This window comes from Coffea arabica, chromosome 8e, assembly GCF_036785885.1.
Source record: "Coffea arabica cultivar ET-39 chromosome 8e, Coffea Arabica ET-39 HiFi, whole genome shotgun sequence".
Lineage (NCBI taxonomy): Eukaryota > Viridiplantae > Streptophyta > Magnoliopsida > Gentianales > Rubiaceae > Coffea > Coffea arabica.
Window position 1 is genome coordinate 51,593,338 of NC_092324.1, and position 17,656 is coordinate 51,610,993.

At 35.7% G+C, this 17,656-nt stretch overlaps 1 protein-coding gene and 1 pseudogene across 2 annotated transcripts; both read left to right on the top strand.

The window, feature by feature from the left end:
* The first annotated feature begins 5,353 nt into the window (after positions 1 to 5,353).
* On the top strand, positions 5,354 to 9,569 carry LOC113703971 (uncharacterized). Of its 2 annotated transcripts, XM_072060628.1 has the most exons (7): positions 5,354 to 5,813; positions 6,839 to 6,966; positions 7,198 to 7,301; positions 7,433 to 7,520; positions 7,608 to 7,807; positions 7,904 to 8,168; positions 9,167 to 9,569. In XM_072060628.1, exons 1-6 carry the CDS (start codon positions 5,701 to 5,703, stop codon positions 8,138 to 8,140), a joined length of 870 nt encoding a protein of 289 aa, XP_071916729.1. In that variant the 5' UTR covers positions 5,354 to 5,700; the 3' UTR covers positions 8,141 to 8,168; positions 9,167 to 9,569. The 2 variants fall into 2 exon arrangements, with proteins under 2 accessions (XP_071916729.1, XP_027081329.1); XM_027225528.2 differs by lacking the exon at positions 9,167 to 9,569 and having other exon boundaries at positions 7,904 to 8,519.
* A 154-nt stretch (positions 9,570 to 9,723) lies between these two features.
* On the top strand, positions 9,724 to 17,370 carry LOC113703970 (calreticulin-like; annotated as a pseudogene).
* The last annotated feature ends 286 nt before the right edge of the window (positions 17,371 to 17,656 follow it).

Consider the following 17,656-nt stretch of genomic DNA (forward strand, 5'->3'; position numbering starts at 1 on the left):
GAACGACAATTTTTGAAAGAAGTATTGAATGCTATGTTGAATTCCTAAATTAACCCTACCTTTCGTCTTGAAAACCGCGTGAACGGAGTATCGTGGAATTTAACGGCTAAATCTAACAGAATGGTCTCGTATCTTAACTTTATATATTTGAGTGGCTAAAACTAGACTTTTAATAGTTGAGTGACCAAAACTCGACGATGGCAAAAGTTCAATGGCCAACCGGATAATTTGCTCCATGTATTTATTGTCCTCCCTTTTGTGAAAAAGACTTGTTTAGCAAAAAGATTTAACACTACATGTTTAACTTTTGGGCGTGCATTGAAAATACGAAATACTCGACACTCAACAAGGAGTACAAAGCCAAAAACAAGTGTTGTACCACATGCAAATATCGTTGTACGGTAGAGCGGGGGCTCATGAAGCCACCCATACCTGACGTGTCACAGAGTCAGCAAAAACCGAACCCAATTTCTCCGAATAAAAACTCAACCTATACCATACCAATTTATACTCTAGGTTATTATCATTTTACCCTATTAACGTTTGATACCATTATCAATTTCTCCCTTAACATTATTTTTTAGTCACTTTACCCCCAAAACTAGTTGCCAAACTTAACAGAGTTTGTTAATTAAAGTGAAAAGACATATTTAACCATTAAAAATATTATCACTTTATCCCCATAAACTATAGTTTCATTATTAATTTACCCCCTAGAGTTATTTTTAGGCAATTTATTCTACCATTAAATCAACTTAGCAAGTTAAAAAATTTTAAAAGAAAATACCCTCCTCTTTTTATAATAAAATAATAAAAAATTTAGACTGACTCTTCTCATTTTTAGTATCAAGAAAAAAGTCAAAGTATTAATTTCTTTTTTCTTGACAATCTTATTAATATCAAAAAAGAATAGAAAGATGGAGAGGGGAAGGGGAAGAGGAAGATAGCTCAATTTTTTTTAAAAAAATTACAAATAAGAAAGAATTAAATATTTTTATTTTTTTAAAATTATTTTACTTTTCTATTTACTAACAAATTCCAATCCTAATCCCGACAACTTTAATGTAATATGATAATGTTAGACTTTTCTTTATTTTCTTTCTTTGCAAAATCTAATTTTCTTTCTTCTTCTTTTTTATCTCTTTTTCTTTTCCTAGTATTAATAAGTGTGAAAAAAATTTGAGAAAATCCTGTTATTTTTATATTTTTTTTATTTCTTAAAGCGAAAAAAAGGAAAAATAACTATTCCAATTTTTATTTTTAATTATATATATAAAAGGTAAATATATTTAAATTTTTTTAACCATACTAGTTAGATTAATGATGAGGTAAAATGCCTAGAAAATAATGTTAGGAAAGTGATTGTATCACTATAATCTAAATGAATAAAGCGATAATAACAATGTAGTAATGCTACAAAATAAAAGGGTATTTTTGTCCAAAAATTATTAACATGTTGAGTTGAATTACTTATGGGGGTAAAGTGACTAAAAGATAATGTTAGGGGGTAAACTGATAGTAGTGATATAGTTTAAGGGGGTAACGTAATAATAACCCTTATACTCTCAACTCTCGAGTCACCGCTAACCACAAAAAAAAAAAATGAAAGGAAAGTAAAGGGGGAAAGGAGGAAGCAAATTTCGAAACCCTAGCCTTCTCTCTCTAGTTGTAGACAATGTTTTAAAAATCGGACCGTTAATTGAACCAGTGAAGTGAAAGGGTCGAGATTCAACCGATCGGACCGGTTCAACCTCGGTTCAATGAATTTTTTAAAAAATAATTTATATAAATATATATATGTACAAAATAAGACATGTAATGGACTAATTTAATATTTTATATGATGAAAAGTTTACTATTTTTTAATAACTTGGATTTTTAAAAATAAATTTTTTAAATTATAAGTTAAAACAAATAAATTTCATCTCAATTTCAATTATATCTAAATCCAACCCCAAAATATCACAATATTTTGAAATTATACAAAATTCATGTCTCTGAGAATTTAGATATTATGAACTTAAATTTTAATTTACGTTTTGGAATTTAGAGATTGCAATTTAAAAAAGAAAATTTAGAGTTCGAAGGAAGTCAAGAAAATTGAAAATAGAAATGTAAACTTGATAAGAAACAAAAAATAAGATAAAAGTGAGTGGTTGTGGCATTAAATAATTTGGGTTAAAAAAAATTCTTTTTTAACTTTTTTCAATTTAATGGACAAAAACAAAATGAAAAGATGGAAGAAAACATCAATAAATTAAAAATAAAGAGGTTTGATTAAAAAGGGAGTGACAAAAGAAAAGAGAATAGAGAGAGAAAGAGAGAGAGTTGAAAATTAAAAAGAAAGAGCCATGAGGGGATGAGATTTTGTAAGAAAAAGGGAAAAAAAAATATGAGTGTTTGCTTTATATAAATAAGTTATCAAAAAAAACTAATAAGATGTGACGGTGCAACGGTTAATACATTGGTCTTTTATTACAAAGGTCTTGGTTCGAATCTTGATAGCTGCATTTTGCAAAACTTTAAAAAAAAAAAAAAAAAAGAGGGAATGCTGAAAACCGAAAAACCGCCGGTTCAATCCGGTTCGGCGGTTTTCACGGTTCAACCGGTCTTTGACCGGTTTTCTAGCAAAGTCAACAATGTCATTGAACCGGACCGGTGCCATGGCCGGTTCGCGGTTCAACCGGTCGAACCGGCCGGTCCGGTCCGGTTTTCAAAACATTGGTTGTAGAGGGTTAGGGCTACAAACGAATTGAGTCGAGTCAAGTTTTTTGCTAATCAAGCCGAGTCTCGACTAAATTTTACCAAGTTCGAACTCGAACTCGAGTTCGAACTTGAAAAAAAATAAAAAATAAATATTTTATTTTTAAAAAAATAAATAAAATAATATTTTTTTCCTAATAAATAATAAAATATTAAGAATATATATGTAATTTTACTATTAAAATAAGAAAATAAAAATATATATACTTAAAATTAAAAATATATATACTTAAAATTTAAAAAAAAATAATATTATATATATATTCGAACTCGCGAGCCGGTTTAATATTTTGAGCTCGATTTCGACTCAAGCCAGCTCGAGCTCGATTCGTTTGCGGCCCTAAGAGGGTAAAGTGATAATATGTCAGGAACTGATTTAGGAGTAGTGTCGTTTTATTCAATAAAGCTTGCGTTTAGCCAAATACACTGAAGGATGCACGAAACGGTGTCGTCCTACTTAAAGCTGTCCGTTGGTCATTAATTGTAGTTAGTTACAGATATTTGCATAAAACCCTAGCTTGTAACAGCAATTCTGTTAAGCAATTAATACCAAATTGGTTAATCTGTTTTTTTCTTTCCTTTCTTCTGTCATGTTCTCTCTCCTTTTCTCTCTCCCTCTTTCTCTCTCTCTCTCTTCCCTTTTCAGACCCTTTACTCTCGGATTCCGGTGAATATTCCGGTCATTAGAGCCTTCGGTCCTAACATAATAACCCTTATTGTCAGGAATTGGGAGTGCTACGTCACCGTTTTAAGCAATTTGTATAAGTAAAAGGAAGGAAACAACGCATAAGTAAGACGGCGTCGTAATGGCTTGAAATCAGATGAAATTAGGGCTTAAGTGGAACGGCGTCGTTTTGATAGCCAAATAAGAAATTATTTAGTCGGTTAGCTTGTCTATTTGTACTCATGCAATTGGTGGTAGGGTTGCAAACGAGCCGAGTCGAGTCGAGTTTTGAGTTAATCGAGCCGAGTCTCGACTAAATTTTTCCAAATTCGAGCTCGACGAGCTGGCAATTTTCGAGCTCGAGCTCGAAAAAAATAAAAAATAATTATTTTATTTTTAAAAAAATAAATAAAATAATATTTTTTCTGAATAAATAATAAAATATTAAGGTTATATACGTAATTTCACTATGAAAATAAAAAATAAAAAATATATATAATATACGTAATTTTATTATTAAATAAAAATAAAAATAAAAAAAAATTATATATATTCAAGCTCGCGAGCCGGGCTTAATATTCTGAGCTCGAGTTCGAGCTCGAGTTTGACTCGAGCCGGCTCGAGCTCGATTAATATCGAGCTCGACTCGAGTTTGACTCGAGCCGCTCGCGAGTGGCTCGATTCGTTTGCAGCCCTAATTGGTGGGAAGTGGTTTGTTAGGATGGCGGCAATGTTTTGAAAATCGGACCAGGCCGGCCGGTTCGACCGGTTGAACCGTGAACCGGCCATGGCACCGGTCCGGTTCAATGCCATAGTTGACTTTGTCAGAAAACCGGTCAAGAACCGGTCGAACCGTAAAAATCGCGATTGAACCGCTATTGAACCGGTTTTCAACCTTCCTCTTTTTTTTTTTTTTGTAAAATGCAGTTATCAAGATTCGAACTCAAGAGTCAAGACCTTTGTAATAGAAGACCAATGTATTAACTGTTGCACCATCACATCTTATTAGTTTTTTTTGATAACTTATTTATATAAAGCAAACACTTATATTTCTTTTTTCTATTTTTCTTACAAAATCTCATACTCTCATGGCTCTTTCTTTTTAATTTTCAACTCTCTCTCTTTCTCTATCATCTTTTTTTTGTCACTCCCTTTTTAATCAAATCTCTTTATTTTTAATTTATTGATGTTTTCTTCCATCTTTTAATTTGGTTTTTGTCCATTAAATTGAAAAAAGTTAAAAAAGAATTATTTTTTGGGTTTTTTTAACCCAAATTATTTAATGCTACAACCACTCTCTTTTATCTCATTTTTTGTTTCTTATCAAGTTTACATTTCTATTTTCGATTTTCTTGACCTCCTTCGAACTCTAAACTTCCTTTTTTAAATTGCAATCTTTAAAACGTAAATTAAAATTTAAGTTTACAATATCTAAATTCTCATAGACGTGAATTTTGTATAATTTCAAAATATTGTGATATTTTTGGATTGGATTTAGACATAATTGAAATCGAGATGAAATTTATTTGTTTTAACTTATAATTTAAAATTTTATTTTTAAAAAATCCAAGTTATTAAAAAATAGTAAACCTTTCATCATATAAAGTATTAAATTAATCCATTACATGTCTTATTTTGTACATATACATTTATATAAATAATTTTTTAAAAAATTTATTGAACCGAGATTGAACCGGTCCGACCGATTAAACCTCGACCCTTTCACTTCACCGGTTCAATTAACGGTCCGGTTTTTAAAACATTGGATGGCGGGTAATTGAATCAGGATTGTAAATTGGGGAGGGCCAAACGTTGTCGTTTTGATTAAATAGGGATTTAAAAGTCAGTTAGTTAGTTAGTGGCTGAGTCACGGACGCTGTAATAAAAGCGGGGCCCACTGCTTGGCAAGGCACAAGAGTAATAACAGAAATCTGTTTCTTTCTTTCTCAACTTCTCTCTCTCGCATTCTCCCTCTCTTTCTCTCATTTCTTCTTATCTCTTAATCCTTTCCAATTGAATGGTTAATCACTGCCAATTGCATGATTAATCATTCTCTTCTCAACTTTCCCTCCCTTCTCTCCTCTGCTCTTCTCTCTCCCTCGTCTGAAACCCTTTCCCTAATTTCCCCAATTCCTGATTTCTCTGATTTCTCCCTTCAGACATCCAAGATCAGGTCAGGTACCTGACACTTATACTCTCAACTCTCGAGTCTCCGCTAACCACAAAAAGAAAAAAAACGAAAGGAAAGAAAAGGGGAAAAGGAGGAAGCAAAAATGGTGTACTACTTCAAAGCGAGACCTGAGGCCGGAGATTACACCATCTTCATGAGCCTCGACAATCACGAGAACGAGGAGCTCTTCAAATACGGCTTCCCTGAAGATGTTTGGTAATTCTCAAACCCTAGCTTTTTTCTAATTTAGGTAGCGTATACATTGTGTGAAATTTTAGATTTTTGTTTGGATTTTGGAGTGTAAAATGGTTTTCTTGATGTTTTACGTGTTGTTTATTAGCATCTAATTTTGTATTTTGAGATTGTATTGAGTTGAGAATTTTAGTGCTCCGTTGAGTTTTTGGTTATCGGTTGAAAAAGTACGTCTCCTGGAAAATGTTGATTTAGATTAGTGGCTATTTAATTTTGTTCTTGAATTCTCGGACCTAAATTTAAAATAATTTAAATTATTTTTTACTAAATGATTGGTTAGATTTATGAGGTATTGCGCCTGTGCTTGTTAGTACTTGAAGAAGGATATGTAAATGCAAAAGGAGTTCGTCTAGACTGTAAAAAGGCCATCTTGATACATGAGGCTCTTGTCAGCCTAGTGGTTTGAGAAAGTATTGGTGGATAGTGAAAGAAAGAAGTTCGATTTTACAAAGAAAGATTCTTTACTGGGCATGTTCTGATAAAGAAAAGAGTCTTTGGTGACTTTCTTTGAGATTGGAGCATCTTCTGGTAGAAGTTGTTGAATTTAGCTGCTAGAGGTGGCAAGGTGGACATACATGAGTGATAGAAATGAGTAGTAGTACTTGTGAAGAAGGAAACCATTGTATTGGTCCTTTATTTAACCACTTTAATGCTTTAAGCTGTTTGTTTCTCAACAATGTTGCATTCAGGACAGTGTCTACCAGCAACTATTCTGTTACAATTTTAGAATGACATAGCCATGTGTTTGAGGAAATCATGAAATTGTAGTTAAGTTGATATGTTCTTAGGTGGTAGGTGTAACTAGTAAGTGCATGAACTTCCTTTCCTTTCATAATTTTATTATACCTGTGAATCATGGTGTCATGCTATAGATTTCCCAAGGGATATATGTGTCTTTTGATGGGCAAGGAGGTTATGTGCCGTTTGTTTCAGTGCATTGTTTTTCATACCTGTTTGCCACTTATTGAAAACCTGAAGTCGCCTTGCAGGTTCCATGTGGATGAAATGCCATCCGCCCATGTCTTTCTGAGATTGCACAAGGGCCAAACATTTGATGATATACCAGAAGGTGTACTGGAAGATTGTGCACAATTAGTCAAAGCAAATTCCATCGAAGGTAAATTCTTATTTTCCTGTTATGTGCTGTTTCAAAGAGAAACTCTTTTTGTTTAATGGAATTAGTCTTCAGCTTCAAAAGCTGGTGAAATTTATTTTGCCCCGGTTTTTGAGGAATAAATGAGAGTGTGTAACGTATAAAAATTTAATCGAATGGGGAGAAAATATGGACACATCTCCTTTTCTTAATCTCTTATTCATTCACAATTAGCCTGACATTGTCATGTGGCAGGAAATGAGGTGAACAATATTGATGTTGTTTATACTCCATGGCATAATCTTAAAAAAACTGCCTCCATGGACGTTGGCCATGTTGGTTTCCACAACTCAAAAATGGTGAGTCTATATTATTTTTAAATAGCTGGAGTATGATTCTCATTGTGCCTTGTGCTTCAGGATATGAAGTTCCATTCTCTGTTGATGGTAGACAAAAAATTTACCTATATCTGATCTTGGTTCTGCTTTAGGTTCGTATCGTCAAAGTGGAGAAACGAATAAATGAGATAGTTAATAGATTAAACCGGACAAAGGTGGAAAGGAAACCTGATTTGAAAGGTATGACTAGCAATTCTCCTTTAAGATATGTTCTGCTACACCAAACTGTTGTTCTTGTCTATATGCTTTTGTTTTGTCTGTCTTCAGCTGAGCGAGAAGCAGTTAATGTGGTAGAAAATGCTGAAGCTGAACCAACTGTTGATGATCACTTCGACAATTACACGAAATATATTGATGCGATCGAAAAGGTGGAGAAAGCTATCCTGGAGCGAATTGAGAAGCTGGAGACACAAATAATAAAAGAAATGAAGGCGACGGAGACTTCGATTAGGAAAGATCTTAACCAGGTCAGCTGCACATTTCATCAGTTTTTTTTTATTCCTTGTTGCTTTGTATTGCATGTACCATTGTTTTATTCATTGTTTTGCATGTACCAAATGCAGATTTCTTCTACTGGAAAAAGGCGGTTCCATGTTGAATGGGCAAGGCTGTTGCTGAATGCAGCTGCCATCGGTGGAACCTTTTTTATGCTGTCTGTTGCTGGGAGGAATGCAAACAGAATGATGCGTGACGTTGGGGAGTACGGCAAGAAGACAATGGATGCTGTTGTAGATTCTATTAATGAAGTCAAGACTAAAAAATTACAGTTGGTCAAAGGGCCATTATTTTCATTATGGTGACCACCCATTAGTGGGCAAATATTGATAGGTCTTGCTTCCACAAGAAAGATGTTTGCTTGTTCTGCTGTTTGGACAGTTATAGTATGGCGCTGCTCAAGGAATCAATATTATGGAAGAGAAAATCTATTCTGTAATAATAGGACATACATTCAAAAACTGAAAGAGACTTGGTTGATAGGGACCAATTTATTGTGCTTATTGAGAAGTTTTGTGAAAATTGAGTTTTAGTTTGACTCAATAAAATGGTCAGGTAAGTATGAGTTGTCAAAAAATCCAGGTGACCCACCATTATTAGTTAGGATAAACTTTCAATTGCTCTTTCTTAGACTGTAATAACAGTTTTAAGATTCTGATGAAAAACCTGGTGAATTGTGTTTAATCTATGTCTTTAGTTTTAACTTGATTACAGTTTGGTTTAACTCTTGAGTAGACTGTAACTATTCAAGTTGAATCTGGGTGTCTTTTCTGTGAACATTGAGATATATTTTCTGTAATAATAATGAAAGGATGAAGATTTCCAGTGGGTAAAGACGTAATCAAACATTGGCATTGGAAAAAGTGGCAGGGCACTCTTGTTACGTTAATGGGGGGTGTTCTCAATTGACTTTTCAACTGATTTTAGATTCTAATTTTCCAGCATCTATGTTCTTGTTTGCTTTTGTGTCTACATTTTAGATTATTTGTAATTGGCAAATGAACTGAGAACTGAAATCCTGAATCTTCCCAATAGTATCTTTTGCTAATTCTGATTAAACACCTTTTTGTTAAATGTAAAGCGAGCGAAACAGCCCCATAGTAATGCATTTGTAATCATATCTGCTAAATCTTATTGTTTTCCTCTGGAAAAGAAGTAATTGTTGCTCTATTATGTTAAGCAATTTGAAAGTGTATTTTTGGAAAGGATAAGTTGTTTATCACAAAAAGTTTGTTATTATAATGTTTGCTAGTTTATCTAGTGGGTATGATGTATTGATAGATTCTTTTTCCTAACATGTACATTGTGTTCTGCTTGGAATTTTGAATCAGGCTGATGATGGTCTTGCGAATGAGGATAGTATCAGTCGACTGCCAGATGATTTGCTGTCAGATGTCCTTTCACGTTTGGACCTGATAGAGGCCGTTGGGACAAGAATTTTGTCAAGAAGGTGGAAAAATGTTTGCAAAGTTATGTCTGAACTCCACCTAGATTGCCTTGACATGTTTAGGCCTAATTGCTCTCACGATATGGGTAGCCATCGGGTAAAGTGTAGGTTTTTGGAAGCTGTAGATCAGTCTTTACAGCTTTATTCAGATCAAAGCATAACTTATTTGAGAATTTCATGCTGTTTCATGAAAGAATTTGAGCCCAAATTCACTCAATGGATGCAGGTTGTAGCTACTTTAGATGTTCAGGAACTTGACCTCAAATTTATCTGTTCTTCTTTGCCTCTTTATGAATGTGTAAAATCCAACATGGGTGAGCTTTTCCCTGTCTCATTTCAGCTTCTTACTGCAGTAGCTACAATGAAACATTTGCGCTTATTGGCTTGTTCTTTGCAACCAAGTTTCCCTACCCAATTTAATTCCCTTGAGGGCCTTTATTTAGACTTGGTTCACCTGAGTGATGGAGAATTACCGAGAATGTTGTCCTCTTGTGTTAACCTTCAGACTCTTAGACTCGGATTTTGTAAACTTACTCCTAAGCTTTCTATCTCTGCTCCGTGTCTCCAATTGAAGTTTCTGTATGTTCATTCCTGTCCTGGTTTGGAGGAGATTGATATCTCATATCTGTGCTGGCAACCTGCTTACTTTTTCTTTCTTTCACAATGGCCCGATAAAGTTTTCGCTCTGTGTTCCCAAACTAGAAGATGCACGCATCACCTTCACTGGCAATGGTTCCATACCTTATTTTTTTGGAGAAGTTCTGAAGGACTGTCCTAAGTTAAAAAACTTATTATTCCAAACACACAGTGACAAGGTTTGTATTGACTATCAATCATCATTTTCTGTGTCCAATTCTTGGCAGTGGTATTCATGATTTTTGTTTCTCTTGATTCAGCTACAATATACACCTGGAAAGATGGATATGTTCAGCAATCTTAGGACATTATATTTTGTCCCAATGATCACGTCTCCACCTGATCTACTGAATGTTGTGCCTATTTTGGAGGCTTGTCCACATTTAGAAGAATTTCGTCTGCAGGTTAGTTACTAAATCTATTAATTTTTCCCATTTTCTCCCCTTCTTTGTGAGATTTTTTTTGGGGGGTGGGGGTGGGGGGTGGGGTTGATTTATAGTTAGCGTCTTTTTACCATCTTTTTGGAAACATTGTAAAAGGCTAATATTCTTTGACTTAGCATAACTAAAGCAAATTAGGCAAGAGATATTTGCCCTTTCTTCGAAGAGATTGGATTTTCAAAATGGCATTGTTACATTTAATTTGCTTTTAAAATTTGTGGTGCTTTTCGCTAAGTGAATAAATGCTGAATGAATTTCTTTAGTCTTGAAGATTCCATTTCCTTAGGTCTATTTGGGATAATATCCTCTGTTAAGTACTCTGTGAAACTGTTCTTTTTGCCATTCTGAATGTCTTTTGTACAGCGTTCTCTAACTGTCATATTTTCTACTTGTACCGCCCCATTTTCATTTTTTTTTTCTCTAAGTCCATGACCTTCACTCAGAAGCTGTATTCTAGTGTTTTAAGATCATCCTTATGGCCTTCAGTGTGAATTGATGTTAGTCATGGATGCTTATATGAAGCATTTAAGTTGATTGCCTCAACTAGGGTTATTGTCAAATCAGCTTGATTACAAGCCAGGCCAATCTTCCATCGAGAGTTGGTTGACTTTAAATTTCGAAAGTTAGCAAAACCAGAATGACTGGATTTCTTTTCAACTTTTGATGTTTTATGTGTACATATTCGTGATTTGCATAGATGATTAGAGGTTTGACATATTTGTTTCAAGGTCAATTTTTGCTCTATGACATCAGATGTAGGGGTTTCCATCCAATTATAACAATTTATCTGTAGAAAAGGAAGGAAATTTTTGTTTATATAATTTCCACTTCCATTATAAAATTGATATTGGATGGAATCTGAGCTGAACATCTGTTTAGTTGAGCATAATTAGATTAGATCACTCTTTGGCATAATTTGTTAGTGGCCCTAGTTGTAGTGTTGCCATTAATGTCCATAAAGTACAAGATTATCTTTTTCTTACATCTTGTGGATTTGTAATGTATGAGATTCTTCGTTTATTTGTTAAATTGGTTGAAAACCGTTTCAATATCCAATTTGTAAGATGTAAATCTCTCTTTAGATGTCGATACCTTTGCATGTCTTTTTTCCTTCTTCATTCTGTACGAGTTCTGTTTTAGCTGTTGATGGCAGTGTTGTTTCTAAAAGGGCAGTATGTGAATATTTAATAGTTGAAGTAAGTGTTTGCATGCTTATTCCATAGTCGGTCCCAATTTGAAGGCAAACCTTGCTGCTTACCTGCTACATCCCAACGTCCTTGCATGGCTTGGCTTGTTCTTTAAGCTCCGCTTCTCCCTTTTAGAATGCAGTATGGGAATAGTTGACAGTTGACATATCAAATAAGTGTCTGCATGCTTATAGCGACTCTTAATTTTTGCTGCTTACCAGCTATATCCTCGCATCCTGGCGTGGCTTTGCTCTTTCTCTGAGCCCTGCTTCTCCCTTCCCACTCTCCCTGTTCCTACCCCAATAAACAGGCCTATGGATTATAGCTGATCCATAGGTACTTATTTCAGCATAAACTTTGGGAAATAACATTGTTCTTCTAACGTTCTCACAGCATGTGTTTTTTGCACTTTTTGTCACGCTGCTTTTAAAGATGCAAGTCAGAGATGTGACTTCCAATGGTGTCACTTTGAAGAGACAATGCTGCTTAAATCAGGACTCTACTGTTGCAGTCTGTGGGGAGATTTTTAAATTTATCACTTGTTTGTCTTTTGTTTTTCACCCTTCTTTGTTGATGCCACAGTCCATTGGCATGGAGAAACAACTTAACTGCCCGTCAAACTTTATTCTCCTGGTTTTTTGTGTCTCTCTCCTTTCTACTTCTTGTTCATGCCACAGTATGTGTAGGAACCAGCAGGCTTTGCCCAAGGTGACCTTTCTTTTGATGTCCATGACTTTTCATTCAACCAAATTCTCTTCTCCAATCTTAAGTCATGTTTGAAGGTTATAATTTAAGCAGATATTAATTGAATGATTTTGGCAAATTGAAAGAAGTGAAAGCGTGCTATGAAAATTATTGCTTGTTATTGTGACTAAAATACTTGGTTTTGTTTCTTTGTGCATCTTCAGTGACCTGATAAAATAAAAACAAATGATTATTAGTGTACATCTTTCTCTGAACTTATTATGTACTCTTCACTCTCCTCATTTTGGTTTCTCATTTTAGAAGGTTGGGCATCACATGTTCTATCGATGCATTTAGCTAAGAACCTGACTGATTTATTTTGGCTTTAGTTACTTTGTCCAGGTTTTAATGAAGAAAGAGGAAGAGAATGGCCTCCCAGACACCTTGGTCAATTAAAAGAAGTGGAATTTAATGGATTTCATGGGACAGTAAATGAAATTCATTTTGCTACTTATCTACATAAGTAATAAAAGTGCCAAGAGTTTGGTCGTTTTTCACGTGATTCGTCGTCCTCACGTGACCTTCGTTGTTATGTGTTTAGTGCATTGCCCGAGACCTAGGTTAGACTAAAAAACGCTGCCTCTCTTCTCTTCTTCCTTTTCTCTTCTCTTTTTTTTCCCCATTCCTTCCTCTTCCTCTCTCCTCTCTCTATTTTTTCCTCAGACTCTCTCCGTTCCCTCCTCCTCCGCCGAGACCTAGGTTAGACTAAAACGCCGCCTCTCTTCTCTTTTTCCTTTTCTGCTCGTTTTTTTTTCCGTTCCTTTCTCTTCCTCTCTCCCTCTCTCTATTTTTCCTCAGACTCTCTCCGTTCCCTCCTCTTCCACCGCCACATCATCTCCCTCTCCGACACCCAACATCACAAGTGCCCCATCTCCCACCAGCCCTGGGATTCTAGAACTTCCAATCCCTCCGCTAAATCCTCGCTGTCATCAGCATCATTCACTGCCTTCCTTTCTAGATCTCCACTCCCTCGCCCTTCATCTCCTCAGACTCTCTTCGTTCCCTCCTCTGCCACCATATCATCTCCCTATCCTCTATTAGCTCCTTCTACACCCAACATCACATGTTTCCCTTCTCCCACCAGCCCTGGGATTCCCCCCTCTGCCTCCCTCCGTTTCAAGTCGTCGTCGCTAGATCCCCTCCCAGGATCTCCACTCCCTTGTCTTCACTTTATTTTTAAATTTTTTGCTCCTCTTTTTTTCTTTTTGTAGGTGGAATATCAATATCAGGTAGTATTTCGGTATTTTTGGCTTTTGGGTTCTTTTTCTGTTTCACTGTCTACATGGGAAGATGTTTTTGTGTTTTTTTTGTGATGTTATATCTTGAAATTCTAGGGCTTAATAGCTGATCATTTAGTGGTTTTTTTGTGTCTTGACTGGTTGTATTTTTTTTTTTGCTTATTCAGAGGATTTTTTTTTTGAAAAACTGGTGGTTTAGTGTTTCTTTTCCACCCCACTTTGTTTCTGATTCTCTCTCTATGCCTTGCTCTCGGCCTCCTCTTCACCTGCGCCTCCGCTAAAGTCTTCTTCGAGGAGCGTTTCGATGGTATCTTCATCTCCCGATCTCTCCCTCTGTCTTCTACTTGTTCTTTTTCTGAATGTTGAAGTAGTAATTGAGTTTGGTTTTCAGTTATTTTCAATTTGTCTTAGCTTTACTTGTTGAAATTAATTTGTGGAAGATCGGATTTGGATTAGCGGTTGATGTATGGATTCCAGTTTTCTGATTGGATGATTTGAAATGTGAATGGAATTCTGGTCTGTTACCTAGATCTGTTGATTCTGTCTATATGAAAGTTGAGACTTGGATTTCTTTTTGATGATTCGATGTAATGGTTTGTCGGATGTAATTGATCTTTTTTTTATTTGTATGTGAGGACTGTTTTCTGGACAGTACACTTGCTTCCCGGATGTTGCTTGGTTACTAGATAAGTTAGAGGTGTGATTTTGTGCGATTCCAGGGGGATGATGGTGATGTTATATGATCTGTTTATTTAGCTTTCCAGTTGAGATGTTTGGAAAGAATTGAATATGTTAACGGTTTAACAATGTTATTGTGTCGGTCCTAGCCTCCTAGGTGGCTTTGAACAATGTTTTCGTATTGTTGATGGTTAGTGTTATCAACTGCACATTGTTTCAATTGGACGAATATGTTTCTGTAGAACAATGTACAATCATGTCAGCTTGTTTTTGTGTTTTGGACACCCCACTTGTGCTAGGCTAAGGGAGGAATGTTGGAATGTTGGTAGATAGCTTTCTTAGATATCATTTTCTGTCCAAAGGGAAGTCTGTTAAAATGTAAAAGCAGTTTCTGTTTGATTTTTGTACTAAAATGAATGTAAAAGCAATTTCTATTTGATTGTCGTACTAAAATGCTTTGTGCTGATAGACACTTTTAGATGGATGGGAGAAACGGTGGGTAAAGTCTGACTGGAAAAAGGAAGATAATACTGCTGGAGAGTGGAATTATACTGCTGGTAAATGGCATGGAGACGCCAATGATAAAGGTAACCTTTTTCGCCCTGTATTCTTGGTGCACTATTGGATGTGAACTTGGAAGTTAAGGGTACATTGGATCTTAGCTTTGATGTCCCAATGCAGGTATTCAGACCAGTGAAGACTACAGATTCTATGCCATTTCAGCTGAGTTCCCTGAGTTCAGCAACAAGGATAAAACCTTAGTGTTCCAATTCTGCGTGAAGCATGAACAGAAGCTTGACTGTGGTGGTGGCTACATGAAACTACTCAGTGGTGATGTTGATCAAAAGAAATTTGGTGGTGACACCCCATACAGGTCATGCCTTAGCAATCATTGTTATTTCATTGTATATTCTTTAATTCCTTCAACAGTGGTTGATTCTATAGAACTTTTGTCTTCAGTATCATGTTTGGACCAGATATCTGTGGCTACACAACCAAAAAAGTTCATGCCATTCTCAACTACAACGAAACAAACCACTTAATCAAGAAGGACGTCCCATGTGAAACTGACCAACTCACTCATGTCTATTCCTTCATCCTACACCCAGATGCCACTTACAGCATCCTAATTGACAATGTTGAGAAGCAGACTGGTAGCTTGTATTCTGACTGGGACCTTCTTCCACCAAAGAAAATTAAGGATCCAGAGGCCAAGAAAGTAATTGCATTTTCATTTCCTTTCTGATTAACATCAACTGATATTTTGCTGTGGTTATGGTATTAACTAGGCCTTTGTGACAGCCTGAAGATTGGGATGACAAGGAATACATTCCTGATCCTGAGGATAAGAAACCAGAGGTGAACAAATTCTTTCTTCTGTTTGCCATTTTTTTTGGGTTATTCTAGCGAGAAAATGATGATAAGAAGCACTTTTTTCTGTTCATACAGGGTTAAGATGACATCCCTAAGGAGTTTCCCGATCCTGATGCCAAGAAGGTATTTTTTATTAGAATCCTGTTTCCTGTATTGCCAACATGCACCTATACTCTGTTTGGAATAGTGATGATGTTGCTGATGCGTGGTTTACACATTGCAGCCTGAGGACTGGGATGATGAAGAAGATGGTGAGTGGACGGCCCCAACCATTCCCAATCCAGAATACAAGGGTCCGTGGAAGGCCAAGGTGTGTTGGATCTGAATTCGGGTTTGATTGCAATTGTTCATTGACTAGCTGTGTTTCTCAGTATATTGTTTCTGTATCAGAAAATCAAGAATCCTAACTATAAGGGAAAATGGAAGGCACCTTTGATTGATAACCCAGGTTTGCCCTCTTTTTGGAATGATCATGTATTTTGTTAAACCATAGATGTGTAAGTTGACTCAGATTGAATGTTGCTTATGCGTGCAGAATTTAAGGATGATGCAGATCTATATGTTTACCTGAACTTGAAGTGTGTAGGCATTGAACTGTGGCAGGTGAGATTACTTCTCAAGTGTTTTGAGATATTGTTTCTTCTCATTGGATTCAACTGATTGATGGATGGAAATATATGTCCTCTTCAGGTGAAATCTGGAACTCTATTTGACAATGTATTGGTATTTGATGATCCTGAATATGCTAAGAAGTTGGCCGAAGAGACATGTGGAAAGAATAAGGATGTATGTGGAATTTTTTTTTCCCAAGCTATGCACAAAAAAATTAAAAATAAAAAGGTTTAAATTATTGTCATCTGCTTGTTGACACATGGAAATGTTCATGTTGTAGGCTGAAAAAGCTGCTTTTGATGAGGCAGAAAAGAAGAGAGAGAAGGAGGTACTTTTCATTAATTCTCCTCTGTTGCATGACGTCTTGAGTACATTTGAATTCCATTTCTGTATAGTTTGGACTTTGGACTTCCTTTATACTGCATTATTTGAATAGTGATCATTTGATTATGAAGAGACAACTTATATCTCAAACTCCTGTCTGATTTTGTTTCAGGAAGCAAAGGATGACCCAGTTGATTCTGATGTAAGTTCCTGACTAAAATGTTGTTCTCAAAGGAGACTCTTTTTGCTCCAGATTTTATTTGTGATATGTTCTTATTGCATGCACTTTCTTATTAGGCTGAGGAAGGCGATGATGATGCTGCTGCTGATGAAGCAGATAGTGATGATGCAGACACCAAATTAGAAACAAAGGAAGATGTTACTGCCGCAGCTGAGGAAAATGTTAAAGTAAGGGCTTGTCTAATCTTTCAGTGTTGAGTTAACTATGATGACTTGTTATCAGAAATTCCAATTGTTTTAACTCTCTTACTTCCACCCTTTTTGCAGGACGAGCTGTAGGAAAGTACGTGAGTGCTGTGGTTGGCCAAACATGGTGCTGCGAAGAAGAGCTTTGTTGGCAATTGAGCTGCCATTAGAACCAAAAGAGAAACATGCCTGTTTTAGTTTTAGATTTATGAACAGTCTGGACTTGGAACATTAGCGGAGTTAAGATTGATTTATTTCGCAGCTTTCAGCATTAGTCTGACATGGATGCTCTTTCATGTTTTGGAATTAGAGCCCCATTCCGTCAATTTGTTAACTAAGCTGTAAAACTAAAACCCCTTCGGCAACCATTGGCTATGTTGCAGCTTTGACCCTTTGAGAAAGTGTAAATTATTTCCCTTGTTCTGATTATCCCTTTTCTTAACATTAGTCCTCAAAATATTTTTATTGTTAACGTGTCTAAAAGAAAAGGCCTTCTTATATACAAAAACAATTAATGTCATTTTTATACACAAAACAAGTAATGTTATTTTTAGTGTGAAGTGCCTTGATGAATTTCGCTTTTTGTGTATTTCAAGCTTCTCTGGCCTCCAAAGACGAAAATTCGCTGAGAAGATAAGAGCAACAGCCATGATGAAAGGATTATTTTTACTACCATTACTTCGTTACAAGGAATAAAGGACAATTCATGAGGTCC

Excerpts from the sequence above, each read along its gene's own strand:
- LOC113703971 (XM_072060628.1), top strand. The coding sequence starts at position 5,701 with ATGGTGTACTACTTCAAAGCGAGACCTGAGGCCGGAGATTACACCATC. Across the intron at positions 5,814-6,838 it reads GGCTTCCCTGAAGATGTTTG|GTTCCATGTGGATGAAATGC; the intron begins GTAATTCTCAAA and ends GTCGCCTTGCAG. Across the intron at positions 6,967-7,197 it reads CAAAGCAAATTCCATCGAAG|GAAATGAGGTGAACAATATT; the intron begins GTAAATTCTTAT and ends GTCATGTGGCAG.